Source organism: Asparagus officinalis, chromosome 4, assembly GCF_001876935.1.
Source record: "Asparagus officinalis chromosome 4, Aspof.V1, whole genome shotgun sequence".
Lineage (NCBI taxonomy): Eukaryota > Viridiplantae > Streptophyta > Magnoliopsida > Asparagales > Asparagaceae > Asparagus > Asparagus officinalis.
The window spans coordinates 60,646,765-60,670,542 of NC_033797.1; the positions used below are offsets into that span (position 1 = coordinate 60,646,765).

The 23,778-nt window shown below is 34.5% G+C and overlaps 2 protein-coding genes across 8 annotated transcripts; both read right to left on the reverse strand.

The window, feature by feature from the left end:
* LOC109837547 lies at positions 1,328 to 4,722 on the reverse strand. Of its 3 annotated transcripts, XM_020405843.1 has the most exons (5): positions 4,632 to 4,722; positions 4,273 to 4,523; positions 2,629 to 2,757; positions 1,593 to 1,660; positions 1,328 to 1,522 (listed from the first exon to the last, which is right to left on the reverse strand). In XM_020405843.1, the coding sequence occupies exons 1-5, from the start codon at positions 4,657 to 4,659 to the stop codon at positions 1,423 to 1,425; spliced, it is 576 nt and encodes a 191-aa protein (XP_020261432.1). In that variant the 5' UTR covers positions 4,660 to 4,722; the 3' UTR covers positions 1,328 to 1,422. The 3 variants fall into 3 exon arrangements, with proteins under 3 accessions (XP_020261432.1, XP_020261430.1, XP_020261431.1); XM_020405841.1 differs by lacking the exon at positions 4,632 to 4,722 and having other exon boundaries at positions 4,273 to 4,625; XM_020405842.1 differs by lacking the exons at positions 1,593 to 1,660; positions 4,632 to 4,722 and having other exon boundaries at positions 1,328 to 1,588; positions 2,627 to 2,757; positions 4,273 to 4,625.
* Positions 5,274 to 23,554, reverse strand: LOC109837548 (puromycin-sensitive aminopeptidase). Of its 5 annotated transcripts, none has more exons than XM_020405846.1 (33): positions 23,420 to 23,554; positions 21,728 to 21,802; positions 21,491 to 21,532; positions 17,958 to 18,098; positions 16,978 to 17,053; positions 16,647 to 16,723; positions 16,165 to 16,278; positions 16,000 to 16,074; positions 15,517 to 15,624; positions 15,178 to 15,390; positions 15,025 to 15,086; positions 14,276 to 14,303; positions 14,094 to 14,180; positions 13,951 to 13,976; positions 12,878 to 12,941; positions 12,692 to 12,772; positions 11,886 to 11,933; positions 11,754 to 11,772; positions 11,606 to 11,610; positions 11,446 to 11,457; positions 11,285 to 11,341; positions 10,137 to 10,246; positions 9,975 to 10,055; positions 9,495 to 9,678; positions 8,713 to 8,861; positions 8,498 to 8,636; positions 8,258 to 8,404; positions 7,467 to 7,548; positions 7,207 to 7,382; positions 6,973 to 7,083; positions 6,744 to 6,860; positions 6,577 to 6,648; positions 5,274 to 5,610 (listed from the first exon to the last, which is right to left on the reverse strand). In XM_020405846.1, exons 4-33 carry the CDS (start codon positions 18,018 to 18,020, stop codon positions 5,530 to 5,532), a joined length of 2,664 nt encoding a protein of 887 aa, XP_020261435.1. In that variant the 5' UTR covers positions 18,021 to 18,098; positions 21,491 to 21,532; positions 21,728 to 21,802; positions 23,420 to 23,554; the 3' UTR covers positions 5,274 to 5,529. The 5 variants fall into 5 exon arrangements, with proteins under 5 accessions (XP_020261435.1, XP_020261433.1, XP_020261436.1 ...); XM_020405844.1 differs by lacking the exon at positions 23,420 to 23,554 and adding an exon at positions 23,040 to 23,144; XM_020405847.1 differs by lacking the exon at positions 21,491 to 21,532.

Genomic DNA, 23,778 nt, shown 5'->3' on the forward strand with positions numbered 1-23,778 from the left:
TGCTGCCAAAGACCTAGTCAACTCTCAAGAGTTCTAGGCATTCGATTTCCTCAGTCGAATTTCAAGCACTGGGTACCACTTCAGGGTAAACCAAAGGCACAACATATGGTAATGGAGTTTACATTGCAACATTTGCTTTAGCCAATTTGGTCGCAACAAATATTGTAAGTTTGCATTAACTAGATAAATTAATTAATTAATGCTGCATCATCAAAATAGTTAATCCTAACTCAAAAAGTGTAGATCTTTTTCACATTTACATAGAAACAAACAATTGATTGCAATGAATACGCATCTCCTATGGTAAAAAATATATAAATCTAATAACTTTTGCAACAAATTAAATGCTAGATTTGGATTTGGAAATACACTTGCAATAATAAAAATGTAGATATCAAGACAATGAATTTGAGGTTTATTTCCTACAATAAAGGCAGCATGCGACGATTTCTACATGCCACATTTGCTGCAATTATACTTGCAATGTACCAAGCAGCCCCGTGATGAAATCTTGTAACTCGTCAATACTTTTTTACTGTTTTTACGCTCGTAGTTGTTGTTAAGCTTGTGTCCTTATTCAAAGCCGCCACTACATTACTAGGACAACCAACTAGTAAATACAAGCTAGATTCAATCTTCTTTTGCCCGCTTGAGATACACAAGCGTATAAATATTAAAAGTCGATTATGATATTTCTTGAGTGAAAATGAAAATAAATTAATACGAATCAAAGAAGATCAAGTGAGTTTTCATTTAAAACTTATCATGAGTATATAAATATTAGTATAAGCTTTTATAACCGAACTCTTAGGATTTCACATTCTATTGTTAATCAATCATCTTATATGAAGAAGAAAGTCATCTTAATATGATACTGCGTGCATCCATATCTTAAATTTGCAGAAGCACTTCATAAACATGTGCCACTTATACTTGTGTAAAAATAAAAAAATGAAAAAAAAAACGTATACCAATTTGTTTAAGTAATTTTCGAGTATATCATCAAGGAGGATAAGTAAGTCAGAATATGACGTGAAACTCACAGGGAATTTTTTTTAATGATTATATTTGCAACAGTAAGATAACAAACGATATGAAGATGGTTTTTGAGAAAACTTCAAGGTTATAAACCGTAGGAAATGAAAGCATGGGGCGCTAATGTTGGCGTGAGGAAACTTTGAGGGTTTTTTCATAAAGGAGCGTTATTCATACTAGAAAGATAAAAGACGATAAAGTGCTAGCATACAATCTGTCATTACAGCTAAACAAGAGCATGGATCATATCTACACTAATCCCACAGAAGAGCATTAGAAATTCGAAGAGAAATGAAAAAAAGCAATTCGCAGAGACTGATAAATTGCATTAAGAGAACTTGTTAGATTGTCAAGGCAAGAAAAGGAAATACATGAAATATTGCTGGATTATAATTCATCTTCGGGGTGCTGCTGATCTGAAGTAGAGTCACCATTTCTCTTCCTCCTCAGCATCTCAATGACTTCTTCAAGAGGTGGATCCCCCGGCCTTCGAAATGTTTGCTCCCCTATCTTCATCTCATATGCTTCTGGCTGGCTCAGAACAAATTCTTTCCGGCCTTCGAAATGTTTGCTCCCCTATCTTCATCTCATATGCTTCTGGCTGGCTCAGAACAAATTCTTTCAACTACAGAAAACAAATCCCCCTATCTTCATCTCATATGCTTCTGGCTGGCTCAGAACAAATTCTTTCAACTACAGAAAACAAATCTCGTATGTGGGACGAATTTTTATGCAAATGAATTATTTTCTGCAGTATACGAACTAACTTGAAGGTGAAGATAACCCATAAAAGAACTGAATGAACTGAATGGAAGAATAAGATTCATGTAACTGACTCCAACATTTTGGGATAAAGACTTTATTGTTCTTGCTGTTGTTTATACAAACATTGTTACTGATATACCATGCAATTTTGAGGATTCTTTTATTGAATCACTCAATAGAAGGATCCTGTCAGTCCTGCTTCAGCTATTGCTAGTCTCAATACTTGTAGATGGAACTTTGTCAAAGTTGACAGTAAGGCATCCGGATTGAGCACTGTTTCAGTCCAGCCAATAGTGTTGCAAACATAATCAAAACTTACAGCTCCAACTGTTTTATTATTGTATCAGTGACTATATACATAATGTCGAAGTGTGGTTCAGTCTAAAATATATGAACCTAAAGTTATCTGTTCACTTGCTTCTTTTTCTAAATCCTATAATACTGAATGCAGTCAAATAGTCAACTCGTTTAGCTCCATAAGCTACCGTTTCGAATGGACTCTTAGCATCCAGGTTCAGGTCCTTGTACATATGCCTCAGAACTGTTATTAAAGATAAAGTTCTGCCTTCAATTCATCATCATAGAATAAGAAACCATGGTCATACTTAAATTTGAACTACACCAACCATGCATTGTTCTACACAGGTTTGGTTATATGGCCTACAGTTGAAATATAGCTGCAATCAGGAAAAATACTGTCGACCTTTTAAGCCAAACAGATGAAACGGTGAACTGAACAATAAGGTCACATATTTATTATAATCCATAATTGTAAATATGGAGGAAATAATTATTAATTGATGTTCAAGTGGGGAAAAAACCGTGTACCTCTTCTATATCCTGCCCTCTCTCTATGGTAAACATGATTGTACTGAGATCAACACCCATAAACTTAACCTCGACTGATCCTGTACGGAGAACCTTGCTCCACCTCATAGCAGTCGTAGTAATTTCCTCCTGAAAGAGTTAATCACAAAGCAAAAGTCAGTCTATATTAAATGACCATCTGCGCGCCTTGACATTCTAAAAATGCGATGGATGCTCATCACGTTTAGGTCAATCGAAAATAACACCGCATTCTCATCACTAAAATAGCTAGACGTATAACGGAAAACACTCTGAAGGTACAAAAGAAACCGAGCTATTTAAAACAACATATAATATATAGAGACATCAGGGTATCACACTGAAAGAAATAAATACGAAATTAAACAACAGGAAGAAATTTTTTATTTAAACCCAATCCAACTTTTTTATAAAAAAACCGACTCGCTCTCCTTTTATTTACAAGGATCGACCCACTTCGCGGCCACGTCAGCATCGTGGCCGCGAAGTCGGACGATTTTGATAAATAGTCAGGGTTATCAACCCCGACTATTTTGCTAATACACAAGCTAAATTAGTCGTGGTTGCCAACCCCGATTAATTTAGCTTGTATATTAGCAAAATAATCGGGGTTGGCAACCCCGACCCCGACTAATTTAGCTTGTATATTAGCAAAATAGTCGGCGTTGACAATCCTGACTATTTAGAGCATCGTGGCCGCGAAGTGGGGCGGTTTTTTTAATCGCCCTGGCTAAATAGTCGAGGTTGTCAACCACGACAATTTTGCACGCCCTAGCTAATATACAGGCTAAACTAGTCGGGGTTGGCAATCTCGACTATAATTTAGCTTGTGTATTAGCAAAATAGTCGGGGTTGGCAACCCCGACTATTTAGCAATGAGTTTAAAAAAATTACGCCCACTTCGTGGCCGCAAAGTGGGGTGATTTTTTTTTAATCTCATTGCTAAATAGTCGGGGTTGCCAACCCCGACTATTTTGCTAATACACAAGCTAAATTATAGTCGAGATTGCCAACCCCGACTAGTTTAGCCTGTATATTAGCTAGGGCGTGCAAAATTGTCGTGGTTGACAACCTCGACTATTTAGCCAGGGCGATTAAAAAAACCGCCCCACTTCGCGGCCACGATGCTGATGTGGCCGCGAAGTGGGTCGATCCTTGTAAATAAAAGGAGACTGGGTTGGTTTTTTTTTTTTAAAGTTGGATTGGGTTTAAATCAAAATTTTCTTCTAAACAGGAGCAATGAGAACGACTCTTGGGCAAAACCAACAAGTTATGATGCCTATCATTGGATGCCGGAATAAGTAATGGGATTTTGCCACCATTTCTGTTTGGTGATCGGAAAATTTGATTAAGTGCAAAAATATATATTATAGATAGTTGTTCTTTAAAAAAAATTATACACAGCGTTATGTTCATGTCAAAGAATTTCTGTCCGGATTCGATCCCATAAGCTATTTGGAAGCATTCCAACCTCATCTACAGCAGTTTCAGACATCAGATAAAAAAACCAAGAACCAAGTCACATCAGGAGAACACCACACAACGGTGATAACTGCAGCATAAAAGACGCACAAGATTGGAATAAAAAAAAAAGACGATTTCTTCGGGGAGGGAATCGATCGTGACCTGGGTACGGGAGATCCCAAGGCGGAGCTTGACGAATCCGAAGGCGGGGCCCACGTGGCGCTTCAGCATCTCGGCCTGGATCTCCATCGGGTTCATCTTGGAGAGATCAGGCGGCTTGAATCCCTCCTCCTCCTTGGCCTTTTTCCTCCCCCACTCTCTCCACGCTTCGTCCTCTTCGTCGTCGACCACGTCGTCAAGATCGTCCGGTATGCTCACCGCCCTCTTCTTTCCCAACGAGACGTCTATAAACCCTAGAAACAACAGTACGAATAAGAGCATAGAGAAGAGCCCCAAATGGGCTTTGAAGGAAGCCATCACTCACTCGGAATAAAAAATAAAAATAAAAAAATTTCAAGTACTTTGATGTTTAATATCCACTGACGCCATTGCTCTGATTACTCAAACCCGCGGTGGGTGCTTCAGCCGTGGTATGGCGCAACTAAATTTTTTAAGCTTTTTTGCCCCCCCCCCCCCCCCCCCCCCCTGTCCACGTGATTCTTGTGTAATAAACTACCAGCTCAAGTATTGTTATTGCTTGGAATCACTATGTTTAAGTTATAATAACCGAGAAGATTTCTTGTTCCTTGAAAATTGAACAAACATTATAACCAAGAGTTTTGTTATAAGGACCCAAAATATAAGATCTAACATAAGGAACACCTCACATGTCTCTACTGTTAGTCCTGTATTTTGAATCCTTAGAGAATTTTTCTATAACCAATTATAAAGTGTTCAGTTTTTTTTTCCTTCTTCGTCAGCGTAGTTAGAAGAACTACCATATAGATTTGGTATAAATCGCCAAACCTTTTATACCATGTATGAATAAATTTAGGAAACGACGTTTGCGAAGTAGCAGTTCATGGAGAAAAATGATTAACAAGATGGACCGCTCATTTCATAAAGGGGTTTTTTTTTTAAGGTATAACGACAAGGGATAGGATGAGGAAAAGAAGTTTCCCTCCCCAAACAACTCTGATGTAGAATTCCCGACATCCGTACCAAAGCAGAAATTCCCAAATGTCAAATTCGAAGAGTGAAAATAATAATGTTCATACAGCAGAATATCCCAAAAAGTTACCCATACCTTCAATATAAGAAACTAAGAATAACAAAAGGTTCGTCTGAAAACTCAGTTTTATTGTTTTAACTGTCCGTGCATGCTACTACAGTACATATATATGAAGAAAAGATTCACTTTCCGATCCAAGCTGGCTATCGGAGTTGACCCATGGACGGGTCTCATTGTGAAATTGGAGTTTAAGCAGCCAAGCTCTTCGATGCTATCTCATATACATTCTCGGACAATCCATTGGCTGACATTATTCTCTCTAATTGTGCCTGTGGACATTGTAAGAACGATAAACATTAGAATCGCGTGTATAATTCTGCAGATCAAGCAACATTCTGATCGGGAAAAAAAATTGTTGTTAATCATGCAAGTAAGTGGTTTTATTTCTTGAAGAGGCTTACAAATTTGATCTACATGGATTTAACACTATGCAAGAAAATGTTCAAACCGATTGCTTATTCAAAATTCTACTGCTTTATGAGCATCGTTATGCATTAGTAACAATCTCACTCCAGTTGCTACATCATTACAAATAGAGCTTCCACTCTGTGCCCATAACATGATTTAGTTCAAAGTGGCTCATCGAACATTACTATCTTTTTATATGGTTTCAGATTATGTACACAGTTTAAAGCAAACATGTTAAACACTCAGAAACATGAAAAAACGGGCATGCCAAAAGACCAGATTTTGGAAGGTAATCATATGGTATAAAACTTATGGTTGAAGGATACATTAACTTTCAGATAAGATGTGCAATTCACTTGTGCATCTTGGCATCAACCAAACCATCCTTCTTTTATAAGAAGAATCCCGTGAGATGCAGCTTAGGGGCTATTTGGTTTGCAGTGTAAAAGGATGATTTTGGATTCCATGCTTGCCGCGTCAGCTTTGAAAATCTCAAGCCAAAAAAAGGTTTACATATCCTATGTTTGTTTGGTTTGATAATTTATGTAAAAAAGGCCTTAAAGCTCCACCACGTCAGTTTCTTCATGAAGCCCATTTCACCTCCAAAACCTCCGAAATGGGTTTCCAAGTCATGAAATAGGTTTCATGTTTTCTTGATAAACCAGCCAAACAGCCCCAATGTTAAGATGGTAAAAAGGTTTTACAGGTTATGTTATAGAAGATGCATCTTTACTGGGATTTCGTTACAATTTTATGCCCTGTTTTTGGCCCCAAAAACATATATCTAAGTTTAGTAACCGAAATGAGAAAAGAGAGGCTTGGATTACCTTGGCAAGAGCTTGTCTTCCCTCGTCATAACGCCTCCACCTTGAAAAAGCTGACACCATGCGAGACGCCACCTGAAATCAATTTAACATACAAAAGGTGAAAATTCATTCATATATCTTGAACAAAAATAGTAGAGAGATGTCAATTTCAGAAAATCGAAATGCACCTGAGGGTTTATTTTATCCAATTGCAAAACGACTTCTCCCAAAAATTTGTAGCCTGACCCATCCTTGGCATGGAAATTCACAGGGGATCCACAAAAACCTCCAATTAGGGAGTAAACCTGGTGCACAACAAAGAGAGCTTTAATGACGGACGAGGTAAACAAATAGAGAATTTATGTGATCAAGTCAATATTACTTTTCCTCACTGTCATCAGAGCACATGTAACTGACCTTATTTGGGTTGCGGAAGTCAAAGGCAGGATGGTTCAACAATTTCTGGACATTAACAACATTTCCAGGAATATCGGACATCGCTTGAAGAGCAAACCACTTATTCACAACCTGATAAAAAAAGATATTACAATCTCCATATCAAATCTCCGTATCTCTGGTAAAAGAATTAATAAGGTATTGACAGTAATAAATAAAATCTGCAGCACTTGGATATGGAGCATGGGATTCTACCAAGAAATCATGAGACCACTTGTTATAGAAATCCGCAAGAACATCATCACGGGCTTGACCAGGATTTTGGGCAATCGCTGTTAGAGCTGCAAATTGCTCTGTCATGTTTGTGGCTGCATTGTACTCATGCAATGCAAGACTTGTCATCTCTGGATCGTCCAATGTTGCAAGGTAGACTGTAGACATGAAACATTAAAATCAGACATTAGAGCTCAAACAATTATTCAAAAGATATTATTCTGTCGGCTGGTGAATATTACCAAGAGCTGTGTTTTTCAAAGCACGCCTAGACATATTTTGATGATCGAAAACATAAGTCTCTGAACTTCTATTGTTTTTCAGCTGAAAAAAAAGAAGCCAAAGCATGTTTAGATCGAGAATAAGCTTGTAAAATGAATGAACGATATCATAGGTAATCAAAAGCAAAAGTAAGGAAAATGTGTCCGCTAACAGATTGCAGAGCCATTAAACCAATCAGTTATGGGTTACATTATTCGTGTGATTATGAAGGATTCATATCAAGGAATTGGAGATTTGTCACTGACACCAGACTGGTACACAAAAATTAAATTTAGAAAGACTTGTGAGAGGCAGAAAATAAAATAAAAACATTAACCTGTACTCTTAAAAAGTAATTGATTATTGGTTGAAAGCCTGAAGTTTATGAGGTCCAGATGTGAAATGTTTCAAATAATAATAACACAGGCATTAAGAAAAATCTCCAATTATGATAGCTAAAAAACCATGACAAAGACGAGAGAATGAGCAATTGTCGATGGTAAAGTTTTGTTTTAGAATCTCCATTATAACAGATACAAATATTACAAAGAGTAGAGGTTCATTTACTTTACCATTTAGTAGTATTTAGACAGAGATAATACAACCTCACTGTGAATATATTAAATTACAACAGTCTGGACTGTATAATAGCACTTAAGATATAGTGGATTTCAATAGAATCAAAAGCACTAGAGCCCAAAGTATATATTCGCAGCTTAAGATAGTTATTCTCAAGGTCAACACAGAAACAACAGATAGAAGCAGAACTTACAGTAGAAAGGAACTCCTCTTTTAGATGAAGAGCAAGCTCCTTTCTGATGAAGCAACGGACAGTATGAACAGCGTCAGGGTCTGCAACTTCCATCATGTCCATGATCTCCCCCTCACCAGGCAACGTAATTGCCTTTGAAATAAATTCCTGAAATATGAAAGCAATTACACTGTGAGTAGAGAGAGAGAGAGAGCTTTTTTCAAAAGAAAAAAGGAAAACTGATATCAAGATTGTGCATACTTTATCTAAGTTTGTAGCATTCAGTATGCTCCTCATTCCATCAACAAACTTAAGATTTAAAACCAGTGATTTGTTCTGCTGGAAATCAGCTACAAGATTCAGCATCAATTTCCTTGCCAAAATTTGGCCTGCCTCCCAGCTGAAACAGAAGATATGAGCACTATCTAACTTGAGAACTAAGGTTATAGCAGGTGTTCTCATCATTAATAACATACCGGTTGAACTCGTCAGAATCATGTGCAAGTAAGAAAAACAGGTCACTGTCTGTAAGATCAGAGTCAAGACGAACAGGAGAACTATAACCACGCAGTAGGGAAGGGACTGGTTGTTCAGCTATATCAGAAAACACAAATTCTTCTTCCTTCTGCAAAACATTAAGCATATTCCGAGTAGCTTTAGGACGGTAAGAAATGACTGAAGATGAACAAAGTTTGGCCAATGAAATATAATCATTAAATAATAGTTCAGCCAGGATAACTACGATTGCCACTATGATCTTAAAGAAAATTTGTCTCCCTCATAAGTCACGCTACCGATTTTCGCATATGAACTTCCACCGGAAAATTAATGGGCTGATCTCTTGCCACCAAAAAAAAAAAGATATATAAAATCCAACCTTTAAGTGCAAGGATCACAGTATTATCTGATATGTTTAAAATGTTTTATAATCATCATGAACCCTCTGATTTGGTGAGTTAATATTAGCTAAAATAATATTCTGACATCTGACATGGTTATCCACAAACTTTGGCCATCAACATAAATGAATATCCACTGGAAAATGAATGGGCTAAACTCCTGCCTCCAAAGAAGAAAATACATATAACATTAATTATAGTATTATCTGATATGTTTAAAAGGTTTATAAATATCATGAACCTTGTGATTTGGTGAGGTAATCTTAGCTACAAATCTTCTGACACCTGCCATGTTTATGCACAAACTTTGGCCATCTACATTCCACTTTCAACATTAGATCAAGAAAAATCTTCCCTACCTTTGTGACTCTGAGAACTGTTGTATTAACTTGTTGACCATTGGTTGCAACTGGCTGAAGAAGTCCATCATGATAAATGGACGTGAGAGGTATGTCCTTTCCACTTGAATCAAGAAGTCCAACTGCAACAGGTATAAACATTGGTTCCTTCACAGGCTGACCAGGCGTTGGAGGTATTTCTTGACTAGAACACCAAACAAAATCATTAGAATCTCCAAATACAACAGTGGAAGCCCTAATAAGATAACTTTCGAGTCACCAGGACACTGATTATTACTTTTTTCCAATAATAAAGCATTGAAAAGGAGAACAAAAGCACCTAAATCATTTTCTAAACCATGTAAATGTTGTAGACCTGTGGTTAGTATGTCAAATGTAAAATTTATCTCCATAGAAATTGGTATGCAAAGTCCAGCAAATTATACACACACACACATACACACATCGAAATGAAATCACAAGTGTAGGTCTGCGTTTTACCTGAATTTCAAAGAATATGTCCGGGCATCAGCATTGTAGGATGATGTAACTTTAACACGAGGAGTCCCTGCCTGAGAGTACCTGTAGGTGCACAAGCAAACAAAACATTGTAAGAAAATATTTAAAAATGAATAAAGACATCAGGTTAGGAAAGTTGTATACCATAAGAGGAAATTAGAGAAATCTGCACCATTTGCATCTCTCATAGCAGCAAAGAAATCTTCACAAGTTACTGCTTGTCCATCATGTCTTTTGAAGTACAGATCCATGCCCTGATGATTACAGAAAAAAAAACATCTGACGAAAGAAACAATTTTATTTGCATGTAAAAAGGGGGAAAAGTTCTCCATCTGCAGGGATAAAAATCCCAATGATAGTCACCTAAAATACCGACACAAAAAATAATGGTTTTCACAGCTTATTTTTAAGAGAATGTAAATGCTCGAGAGAATAACAGGTTACAATCATAGCAGTTCTAACATTTCAGATGAATGATAGCCTATGACCTATCAATCCAAAATACTGAAGAGGGAAGCACGTAATGTTTACGTTTACTTTTTACTTAAAAAAGAAAAAAAGAATTCCAAGAATGTCATGTAAGTTCAAAAAGAAAAGAGAAGATAGCAACAGTTGAGCATAAAATTTAAAAGTTAATAAAAAAAATGGTGGAAAAGTAAGTTAGGGGTATTAGTATTTGTCTTTAGTCTACAAACATAATTATCTCCTCTGCTGATATAGATGTGTGACGTTGAAGCAGGCTGCCAACTTAAGGAACCATGTCTAGAAAATGAGTAGCTATAACGAGAAAAACTGAGATGGATGTGCGATATCATACTAAATGGTTTGGAAATCTGAAATCCAAGCTAACATGAGGTTGTTTCAATTTGTGAACAGACATAACCTGTTGAAATGGTTTGGAAATCTGAAATTCAGGCTAAAGTTTGCACTACTTAGGAAAAAAAGATCATATTTTCATGAAGCAATAATAGCGATAGATCAGAAAAAACATGTGTGACAAGGGATATGATAATTATTAACTTGATAGAGGAGATGGCTCTTAATAGAGTTGACCTGGAGAAAAAAGATTTGTGTAGCCAGCTCCAAAGGTTTAGGATTACTCTTGACAAAGAAAAGAAAAAATAAAACATGCAGCCAACCCTGAACTTTTGAGATCAAGGCTATGTTGGAGCTGTTGTTACTGTACTCTATTGAAATCAACAAGTAGAGAGCATGCAACTATTCCTGAAAGAATGTCCTTAGAATTTTTAGTAACAAAGGTATAACAAATGTCAAGAAAGCATCTCACTTACTTTTCTGAACCCAGAACTTCCAAGCAGTGTCTTGTACATTCTCACAACTTCAGCTCCCTAAAATATAAAAGATGTATAGCCAGATATATCATAATTTTTATTTATTCCATTCAATTAAAAGAAAAAAAATTGGAGGAGAAAGGTTATTATTGGATACTTACCTTCTCATACACCTGTTATTGAACAACAGCAGCCATGGTAATGAAGCAATATATACATATGCCAATGAGGACATGGTTAGACAGGATATAATATTTACTATAGAGGTTTGTGTGCAAAAGAAGTCAAGGAGAGTAAAAGAAAGGCTGAATTAAAAATTACCGTTACTGAAATGTCCATGTGAAAACAAGCCAGGTGAGATGACAAACATGAGCAGAAGTTAAACACCGAGATTAGATGAAGATATATGCATCAAAGAAACTAATAATCTGTCTATAACAAAGTAAACAATGGAAAGTTTAAAGCTCACCAGTATAGAAGTTGTCCATCTGTCAAGAAAACAAAAGAAGAAGAAGATCATCAGCCCAGAATTTCTCGACCTAGATCTTACAACTGAAATAAAGAGTTTACTCCAAATAGAACCTCTCAGATGATAAAATACCTTAATATATGAATGAGGACGAACTGGGTGAGCCATAGGTCCAGCATCCTAAATATTGCCAGGAAAAACGGAAGATTAGGCACTCCAAATATAAAGAATGGCAAGATGTTCAATACAAATGATGATGTGGAAAGCTCATAATGCATATTTTATTCTTTCTGCTAATGACTTAATTTCTGATAGGCTAAAATCTAGGAAGATGTTTTCCCATGAGAAAGCGCCCCCCCCCCCGGGGCCCGCCCAGGGGAGAGGGGGTGATGATCAAGGTTGTACATTTCCTACAACACAGAACTAAATATATATTTGGAGGAAAAAGGTCTAAATGACAAACTATAATAGTAACATATCTCGACATTGAGAAAGAGAAAGCATGAACTCACACATGCTTTGGTACGCAACTATAGAATGCACTCAGACACAACAGAATAGAAAATTTACTCTTTTTAAATTGAATCAAATTTCATTCTTAGATATGGTGAGCCAATAATGTCGTTCATACTCATACTTTTAGCATCAGGAATTAGTTAATAAAAGTTTCCACAAACAATCCTCATTTTAATACGAAAACCGCTTATCTCAGATGTAATACTCTAATAGAGAAGCAATTCATACTAACCTACCAACATCATAACAAGAATAACATCACATATGAGAAAAAGGTTGTGGTTGAACATTCTGGCATATGGCTATCATTTATTGCTGCAGAAACTCTTCCAGCAAGATGTACTTTATGTATAGTGACTAAAAATCATACAGATAGATAACAAATCCAAAGAGAAAGTACTTGATTTAGAAATAAAATTGACCTGAGGGAATTGGTAATTTCTAAGTTTTGCAACATCAGCTATCCGCTTAACTGTGCGACTACCCATGTCAGATGAGAACTCCTGCAACACCCAAAAAAAGATCATGATTCAAAATACTGATAGAACATTGAGTTTTCTATAAATAAAGACCAAAAAACAGAAAACTTTATGATATCCCGATTTCACCTGATCCCTGAAGACAGTGAGACCTTCTTTTAGACTGAGCTGAAACCAATCCCGGCATGTTACTCTGCAATATTTGAACAGATATCAACTTCTGCAAAGGGCATTTGAAAATCATTGTTTTTTATTGCTTGTAACGGCAAAGAGGAGAAAATTATGTATAGTTGGGAAAGCAATGCAGACACCAACAATTTGCAATTTTAACTTTTTCAAGAGCTCAGTCACTCCACCAGTAATTAAAACGAAAGAAAGGGAAGGAATACAAATGATTTCATCTGCTTCCTGGTAATTGACACTTGGGAATTGCAATCCTGATGCTTCCATCATATTGACTAGAAATCTTTTATAATGATGGTTGGGAGCAAGGTCCACAGAAACTGAACTGGATTGCTCTGACTTCTCACTCACTATTAAGGAGATTGATGTGACTGGCTAGTCTCCACTGTCATTTTTTCTCTTATCAGCATTATGTTCTTGACCTAAATGTATTCTCTATTAATTAAAAAAATTAGACAACTTGGTATTTTTTAAATGAAAAGAAATAAAAGAAGAAAGGAAGAAATTCAAAAGAATTATCATAAAGGTACTTAGATAAACTTACGCTCATACTTCATAGTCATTTTAGTTAAATGGAGAACAAAAATGATGAGATCTAAAATTCTTAAAAATCTATCTTTAATATGTTGAATAAAAATTGACCTGACATTATGGATATGATTTCTCTTCTGGAAACACAAAACAAGGGAAAAAGGGATGGCAAACACTGGAAAGGGGGGTTTCATGTGCTAGATGCTGATTCACCTCTTCCAAAATCATCAAGGAAGAGGATTCAGATGGTAAAGAAACTATTAGTTCCCAAAGAAGGATGTAAGAGCTTTGGAATTTCGAGTATGATTATTGTCTCAACTTGTAGCTTATTTATTTATAACTACATGGATATTGTCTGAACACACTGCTTTTTTTTACTTTTCTTCTCTTTGCATTTAATCTGATCATGAATGAACAGAACAGACACTTTCAACTTCCTTGTCTTGAAAAACTCAAAATACACATGAAAACAAAGAAACAGCTCAAACCTGTTGCCAGTCCAGTTGTGAAAATACTGCACAAAAACGTTGATTGAGAAAACAAATCAGATAAAGTGTATCAGATTCTATTCACCATTATAGGGGAAGATTTGAACAACATAACAATAAATGGTTTTGAAATATAGCCAAACCTCATGACCAATCACGCCCAAAATTGCAGCATAGTCCATATCTGAAGCAGTTTCCGGAGAGGCCAAGACAAGTTTAGAGTTGAATATCTACAAGGATATGATTGGTTCAGAAACTTCTCTCTAACTAGTAAGAAAATTAGACTAGCTTCAAAAATGTGAGAAGTGAGAACATAAAAACATACATTCAAGCTTTTGTTTTCCATGGCTCCCCTGTAATATACACAAGAAATTTAGTTGCCAAATGAAAATGAATTAAAGAATTTCATTATTGAAGAGCAAAAGCCATTTAAGATGGTAGCGTTCTATAGCTAATCACATAATAGTATTTTTGTAGTATAATTCATTTCTACTGTTAAAAGCCTCTCATCACAATGGACAGCTTTTTTCCTTCTCTACCAGAGTTCTTTCTTAGGGTACTATGGATAAAAATAATAGTATATGATCATGTATTTCATCTACATATTTTAGACATCTTTGTCCTGATTTGCTACTGGAAGTTACAAGTGGAGAACAACATGAATAGCATCTATCATGTACTCAAATAGAGAGGGTTGACTTTTAATATAATAGGAAGAATTGTCCTCATGTGACAGCCGATACTCATTACCACTCCAACAAATATTACATCTTTTACAATCTTTTAACATTTTTAGATACTAATAGAATCAGATTTAATTACTGCCAGATTGAGACATGCTTATGCACTGTATGTACTGAATGTAAATTCAGCAGGTATGAACATATAATATTGTTATTAACAGAATTGTATGTTATGCATAATTCCATTGATTCTGCAGAAAAAATAACATGTTCTTGCACATAATCTCATCTTCAGCTAAAAGCAGTTCAGGAGTCACAGTTCTAATTGCATAGCAATGGTAAAATCGAATTCTGAAAGATGAAATACTCAAATAGACATAAATCAACTTACATATTAAAGTCGGGAACTGCCACAATGTTGAACAGATCAAGATCATATTCAAGACCAAAAACCTGCTCCAACAGGAAGTGTCGATAAATGCTTCAGAATTTGATCAGTCGAGTTCAGTAATCTAAATGCATAGTGCAAACTAAAATTACTAACCTCTTCATCCCACTTCATTGCTGCCTTGAGAGAATACATTGCATGGGCTGTCTTCGGTACATCTTGGGATGGGGTCCATATCCTTAAGGCAACTTTCCGACCAGAACAAGTGACAAATGTGTCATCTCTACTTTCCAATTGCCCTGCAACTAATGCGAACAAATAGCTGGGCTTTTTAAATGGATCCTCCCAGAGAGCATAGTGCCTTCCACCCTGCATACAATGTTGGAGAAAAATAATGTTTGTTAAGATGCACATAGGTCCACTGAAAACAGAACAGCAAGATAAGAAACATAAAAGCTATAGCAAAGCAGGCTTTCAGTAGTAAAATGGTTGTACCTCAAGGTCACCTTGCTCGATGAGATTACCATTAGACAGCAATACAGGATAGAGAGTTTTATCTGCTTCAATTCGGCAAGTATATCTTGCCATTATGTCAGGGCGATCCTGTAAACACAATGCTGAATCAAGAAGTTGTTTGCTTCATGCAATATGTACAAAATCATAGAAATAGAAATCCGTTTAATTTATGATCAATAATCTAAGTTAAGGAGCATCATGCAAGAGGCACAAGCTTAATTTAGTAATGGCAACCTAAATGCCGCTTTAGCAATACCCAAGCAGGCACTAGGAAACTACATCTGAATAAGAGATTTTCAAGTTGTAAACATAGACGACCACAGGATCGTGCCTTTATTGGTAATAGCATTTGCTTGAACAGTTTAATGTGGACCTTTTGGTATACAATCAAATATATACACGAACAGATTCCAACTTGATTTAACTAAACAATAATCAGGTAAACATTGGTTACAAAATAACCTGATAAAAGGTAATTTTCCGAAAACCTTCCGCTTCACACTGTGTACAGAAATTTCCACTAGATTTGTACAGTCCCTTGAAACAGAAAACAGAAAATAGAAAAAAATCATGATTAAAATAATGCATTCACAGTATATAAAAATCAACAATATTCAGTAACTATACCTCCAGAGACGTATTGCTTTGAGGATATATCTCAGTACCAATTTCCAGGGTAAATTTACTGGTGGGTGGTGACGAGAGTGTCAAGTGGCGCAAACTCAACTGATAATCTTCTTCCTGTAATTGCAACGCAACTTCAAAATGTTGAGTGTTACAGTGATACATTTCATGGTGCACAAACAAGCATGCACCCACCTGGCTACCAGGCAAAACAGAATAATGATTAAGCTGACAGGCATGTTAGTACATAAAATTCCAAAGACAAGTATATAGAGATTCCCTTTCACCTATCCCTTGTCGTAACATATTATAACTGTAACAACTAACAAGCTATATTATCGACCTTAGTTTAAAGTTAAAAACTAGCAAAGCATGAGACTTTTGTAGACTTAACAGTCCAAAATCACATGAAGTGAAATAGTCTATTGCAGTAAGAAAAACAATATGTATAAATTGGGAAGTAAACTGGTAACAGAGATAGCTACCTTAAGTTCTTTGCCATCAACTTTCACTGATAATAGTTTAAGATCATGACCATTGAGAACCAGAGGACAAGAAACACCTGCATGCACCAGGTAAACATCCAGAAATATTTTTTTTAGTGTAAGAAGTGATAGTTCAATATTTCAATGGTCTCAAGTACTTATAGATAAGTTTAAAAAAAATTTAAAGTCTACTATTAGATACAAAGCCTCTGTGCTAGATATAAAGCCTCGACAGCTCAGACTATGTTGTTAAATGCTAAGATGCAATGAAGAAAACTCAAACTCATATTTAGTGAATCGATAATAAATTATAAAATTAGTAAATGTTCACCTTCTACTCTGGGGAAAACGGTAATTGTTGATGAGACTATGGTCTTGTCCTCACCGAGTGTAAATTTCAAATCAACCTGGAACAATTCAAGACAAATCCATAATTTCACGGCATAATGTGGAAAGCGGTGTTTAAAAGCGCAAGGTAAAAGGGCGCATTATCACAGAGGAACAAGAAAATCATGTCACTGCTACTATTAACGGGAGTTTAAAAAAATCAGCAAAGTGCATTACAGATAACGGATCTAATCTTCTTAGTCGAAAATGAACTACTTGAAGATGCTATTTACGAATATGAAACCTGTGTTGTCTTTACTAATATGAAACCTATAAAAATCTATAGTGGGTATCAAACCTCACAACTGCTTGCAAGATTACTACCAGCACAAATTGCAGGAAGCATATAATGCGTGTGAACCCTGAGATTCCTTGTGTGATGCAACTAAAATATATTTATCATTATCTAGTCACAAGTAGCTACAGTAATGAAATGGATAATAAATAAATAAGATGAAATAGCACAGATATCTATTGATCAGTGTACCAGTTACGTATCTATTAACTGAAAATAGACTCATTTATACAGATTCAAATTTTGGTATTTCTTATGATAATCATATGATCAAATGGAACATACTTTATTCTTTCGCTGAATACAAAGGAAATCCAATTAAATTGTAACAAGTATTAATTAAACATAAGATATGGAGTGTACCCTTCATCCAGAAAAGACGAGATCAGTATAAACAACTTACTAACAGACGTAACTAATCAATATGCGAAATGAGAGAAAGTCCAAAATAAAAGGGCTTACTTCCCAGTAAACTGTTATTCATTGGCTGGTCAGCTGATTATTTTTGGTAAAATTAATTAACGCAAGGCATTCTTAATAAAGACATAACAACAGATCTTCTGCCGCAAATAACAGCAACAAATAAAGGTTTATGTTAACAAATAACAATGGCTATGAATTGTGCTTACCGTATCAAAGTAGTAATCAGGCATCTTGTAGTCCTTCAGAAAGATCTCTTTAGGAGAATCCATCTTTGACTCTTCAGTCTGGGATGGCACAGGCTGTGTGGCAACTGAACAAATTGACCGTTTGCTGGATGCCTTACTTTTCTGAAATGATATCATAACATCCATCAAATACTTAATAATCAATAGAAAGTCTTTTCTTGACTAATGTATCAAGAATGTTAATGCAAAAAGAACGTTGACTAATGCACGAGAATGTGTATATGATGTGATCAGAATCTAGAAAAAACAACAACAAAAAAAGAGAATAACATTAGCACGCGAACTACTTAATGGAGTGGGGGAACGAGAATCAGACAAACCAAGGTACCACAGAAGAAAATAGAGCAAAGCATATATCAAACACATATCTATTTAGCAAGCTAATTTATGATTGACAATTACAGATCACCATGAATGCACTATTTTTATTTATTTATTTTTTTGTTGCCGCAGCGAATAGTTGTGGATTAGAGACTCCCATTATTCTTGATTGAAAAGTTTGTTGTAGATAAAACAATCAGCAATACATAACCGTCCACATGCACAAACAATACAAGAACACAAATTTGACATTGACAGATAATCATAAACAGAGAACCAAAAATTACACAGAACTGTGTAAAATGCAATAACGAACAATTTTAAAGGCCGGAGGTTTACTAACAGATATTTATAAACAGAAAACCAGAGGTTACACATAACTACAATTATAGGTTCTCCACTACAGCTCAACAAAACATTGACATCTATCTGGGATGACATATAAAAGGTTTAAAGAACAAAAAGGAAAATGGAATCTGACATGGTGAAAACAACCAAACAAAAAGGTAAAAAGGAAAACCAAGTATTTAATACTCAATATTAATGGAATAACAAGCAGATACAAAAGGTCTTCAGTTGTGGCATCGTCTGATATAGAAGACCATTATTCTCCAGTTATATCCCAACTCCATAATTTGGAGAAAATATAAGGACAGATGAAACTATGAATTCCAGGGTGCAGGTTGTCACCGTTTTTAACTCAAACGTCCATGAAGTAACAGGAATGTAAACCATGTGTGTAGCAATAATCGTGCCCCTTTAATTCCCCTTTAATTCCTTAAAGTGAAGAAAATTGTCAATAGATTTTTCCCCCTTAGTAGAATGTCGCTCAAATTCATTCTTTACCCCCCAAAAAAAACCCTTTACTAGCTGGTTGACTGCATTACTAAAAGAACAAGAGCAGTTATCTTTTTAGATTATTCCCATTTTGTTATGAACTAGTATAATGCACGTGCTTTGCATGTGAATGTACATGTTTTAAGTATTGAATTTTTTTATTGAATAGTAAAACTATGTGTTAATAAATAAAATTGTATAATAAGATTGCTTAAAAAGAAATGTATGGATTAATTATTGTGCAATTATTATGATCGAATGCTTTTCTTATAATGATCGCCCAATATTAACATTTTTTAAATAAGCCCGCAAAACTAAAAGTATTCTTAAATAAAACTGTCAATTCTATAAATTCCCTTAAATATATCCCTCCAACTTGAAATTTGTTAACTTAACTCTGAATTAACTAAGCTACATTAATCTTGCTAACTTTTTCCTGATGTTCCCTAGATAGTTATACTTAATACATGCAATATATTGCAATAGTTACTTCTCATTATAATTATTTAATAGTGTAAATTACGCTAAACCCTTGTAAACTTTCAGGCCATATGAACTTTCAAAATTACACTAAATCCGTAATTCCCTAATGACTCTTCTGTTTCAAAGAAGACCCCCTGCCCAATAACTTTATGAATTTTGCAGATAATTCCTATAAATTTGAACAAGAAAATGACATAAAAAGGCATTTTGAAAGTTATTGGGGGTTTGTTGTAATTTATCTAAAAGATATTGGGGGCTTTTTACAAAAATTATTAGGGGTTTGGTGTGATTCCGAAATTTCATAAGGTCTATTTAGTATAGAATAATAAAAGTTCATAGGGGTTTACTGTAATTTACCTTATGTAGTATTATAATTCTTAGTTTAAGTAATACTACTAAAATAATTATATTGTCTATATAGTATAAACTATTTATCTAATTTATTTTTTTATTTATCCTCTTAAATAATTTAGTACTATAAATATTTTATAAATATATATTATACTATCATTAACAATTAATAGTATTATTATTAATATTAAATATTTTTTGTAAAAAGGTTAGTTTTCAATCATTACCAAGTATAGATTATTAAGTATCATATTATTCAGTATCATGTAATAATCTTTGAGAAAATTCTCTCAAAATAATTTTAAATTATTTATTTAAATTATTTGTTGAATATAATTCTAAATAAATAGTGTAATTAATAATTTATGTGATATTAATAAACTAATTACACTATTTATGCGATTCAAAATTTATTCTATTTATTTTGTTGCTCATTGGATTATAGTATAATTCTTAAGAGTATTTAGTAATATATTACTCTATTTATAGTATTATTTTAATTATTTTATTATAATTCATAAATAGTTGTTATAATAATTTAATTGGTTACTACTAATAATTGTGTATACTTATTTTATAAATTATTGTTCTTTTATTATTTTTGGACAATTAATAGTTATAATATTATTGATAATTACAATTATTTAGGAAGGTGAAAAGGTGCATAATTAATAAGAGGTTATATTTATTTTATGAAAGATTAATTAGAGATAATGGCATATTTAGAATTTATCAAAAATTGAGAGGGCAAAAAAGGAAATTAAAAATTTTAACACCCCAATCCTCTTTTTATAGTAGTATAGTAGTATAGATATAGATATAGATAGGAAAAGAAGAGTTTCCTCATGCCCTGATATATTGTCAGGGCTGTATTATGAAAGACTAGATACATAAGTTCCATCATGTAAAAGCACTAATAAAAAAATATTGTAATTTATAGCCAATCATCATGCCCTGATATGACACACTTCAATGCTGTAGATTCCTTATTCACATGTAAGTCCCTTCGTACATATAGACATATACAGCTCATATCAGTTACAATGTTAAGTTAGGTAAAACATCCAAGGGACCAGATAAGGAAAGTTTACTCTTTCTGCCATAATTATCTTGTCAAAATGTTATGATTATTAAACACAGAAATTATGATATTATGGTATAAAAATAAACGGAAGTAAACATTACAATAGAATTAAAACGATGCCCTGAATCACATAACAATGCTAACAGAATAATAAGCAAAATTTCATTTTGATGTATCCCAGAATATTACATTTGACCTAAAACTAAAAGTTTCCAGGAGAAAAGCTTCGACTTAGAAAATCTCGAGAATGGACATGTAAATCTTTTAAGCTTTCCATGTAACAACTGTCTGTCTAGTTACAAAGTTAAGGAAAACCATGCAATCATGGGAAATGTTAAGAAGTCTACTACCTCTCAAAGATTTTATATTGCCCAAGAAAAAAGGGTAAACAGTATCTGGAAAGTTTGTAATAACTTACAGACAAAAATAGGGAAAACGGATTGCTCCTTCTATATATAACCTATGGCACAAAATTGAGATAAGAAACCTGAATATTAAATTCAACATTTGAAGAAAACGATGTAAAGAAGCACTATCAAATAAGAAAACATCTGAAATGAACAAAAATGCTTGTTCACCTCCATGAGATCCAAAGCTGAAAGCATAATAAAGTAAAAAAACGTAAAGGATGTTAAAACAAACTAAAGATACTAACCTCCTCAGAGATAGTAGAACTATAATTGCAATAACGTTTAGCTGGATAATGTAGAGAACAGTGTTGGTGTGTATTCTGAAAATGCAGGAAAAAATGAGAATTCTCAGTAAAGCAGTTCCCTGAAGGAACTATTTAGTAAACAACATGTTGCAAAAGCAATGAGAATTCTCAGTAAAGCAGTTCCCTGAAGGAACTATTTAGTAAACAACATGTTGCAAAAGCACAAAGGGATAAAAAAACCCTGAAGGAACTATTTAGTAAACAACATGTTGCAAAAGCACAAAGGGATAAAAAAAGATGAAAAGGAACAGATGTTTCTTGACAATAGCAAGTCATATGGGTTGTGAACATGCTTAACATTCAGCATAGTATTTAATTTTCATAACATACTAAGGAAGATGTCAAACTTAAAGAATGACTCAAATCAAAGTGACATGTAAAGGAACATGGAAGAAAACTGGACTCACAAAAGTACAGATATTAATAAACATCGTCCAGCTGAAATCTAAGTCTATGACTTATTTGGTTAGCTGTAAGATTTCCACTATACTATTAGAGAGAAATAATATCATTTAGTTTGCTACATCAGCTTCTCAATTCCAATTTCACTTGCAACAGAATCTTTTTCTATAAATTGGAAAATCCTATGTGACTTCAAATCCATGACTTAAGTAGCAAGAAAATTCAAAATACATCGTACTGAAAACAAGAAAGGATCCGGTGGAGTTGAGCATCGTGATTACAAGTGTTTAAACTGTTAATTAGATTTGCAACTACAAGATTACTATTCCACAAATTCGAGAGCAGAATCCAGAATTTCAATTACAACCAACCAGAATTTCGATTACAACCAATAATTTAAAACAAGTCAGACCCCGGGATAAAACTGTACTGTTTAGTAGAGCAGTGAACGAAAGACAAACATAGCTCCTCAAAAATACATCAGGTCATGATAGTGGCTTTAGAATTAGAATAAAGGTTTCACCAATTTCCATGCTATCACCAAATAGAATTAGCATTAGCCACCTTCCATAAATATTTTGAACTTAAAAAGTCTGTAAAAGTGATTATGTTACTCTTCTTTCTACACTTGGAAGTAAATTTTTATCACTAACTAAACTTACTGCGATACTCTTATATACTATCTACAATTAAAAGGTTGGAATTCATGTAGAATACTCGAAAACCCAGCAAACAAACAATCAAAAACATCACTATTTCAAGTAATTTCACAAAAGCAACCAAAAACAAAGGGGTCCAGTGAGAAAGCTTAATGGCACATCAAACAAAGACTTGGGTCTGAGAAAATCACATGAAAGGATGAGAACAATCCCAAAAACCCCTTCTTCGCCAAACTCGAACCTTTGCTGGGAACTATCAAACGGGCCATTCGAGCACCGAAACCCTAATCCTGAAAAGATATCAGATTTTCCCCAAAAATACTCCAAAAATTGGATCGAAATCGAAAAACACACAGAAGCCACAAAATCAAGCAAGGATCGAAGAGACCAGAATCCCAAAAGGCACCAAAGGTCCGAACTTTATAAGGGTTTTTGGATAATCCAGATCATGGACGAGAAAATTTCAGGATTATCAAAAAATATTTCATAAGAGACAAAATGTAGCAAACCACTGAAAGCTCAGAGAGTAAGTAAACATAATTCGTTTAAAAGGAAAAATCAAAGATTTTACCTTTTCTTGTTAGAAAAATAGCAAGCGATCGAGATCGATGAATCAAAGAGGAGCTCCTCTCGGTGACTTAAATAGATCAAGGAAATTTGTTGGAAAAGAAAAAGGAAAAAGTACATGAATGTAAAATGTGACCCCACATAGGTCTCTTTTTTAATTTTAGATCCACCCTTCCCATCTATGGATATTGCAAATCAATTCAAGATGCGTAATAACGACGTCTCTTAAAAAGTATCTACAGCTTGATTTAACTGCACCAACATAGAGAACCACGAGGGGCCCAAATATTTGTAGAAGGTGAAATTATGGGTGCGATTGAAAATGTGTGTGCAAATAAACTAGTACTAGTACTTTCGATGAAT

What these genes read in the sequence shown, in the direction of transcription:
- LOC109837547 (XM_020405841.1), bottom strand. Translation starts at nt 4,587, where the DNA reads ATGGCTTCCTTCAAAGCCCATTTGGGGCTCTTCTCTATGCTCTTATTC. An exon ending in TTGGGATCTCCCGTACCCAG is followed by an intron (nt 2,758 to 4,272) that starts GTCACGATCGAT and finishes TAACTCTTTCAG; the next exon opens with GAGGAAATTACTACGACTGC. An exon ending in GAGGGCAGGATATAGAAGAG is followed by an intron (nt 1,661 to 2,628) that starts GTACACGGTTTT and finishes TGTTTTCTGTAG; the next exon opens with TTGAAAGAATTTGTTCTGAG.
- LOC109837548 (XM_020405844.1), bottom strand. Translation starts at nt 23,117, where the DNA reads ATGGCCCGTTTGATAGTTCCCAGCAAAGGTTCGAGTTTGGCGAAGAAG. An exon ending in CGTTTTCCCCAGAGTAGAAG is followed by an intron (nt 16,724 to 16,977) that starts GTGAACATTTAC and finishes TGGTGCATGCAG; the next exon opens with GTGTTTCTTGTCCTCTGGTT. An exon ending in TGGAAAACAAAAGCTTGAAT is followed by an intron (nt 14,181 to 14,275) that starts GTATGTTTTTAT and finishes ATATCCTTGTAG; the next exon opens with ATATTCAACTCTAAACTTGT.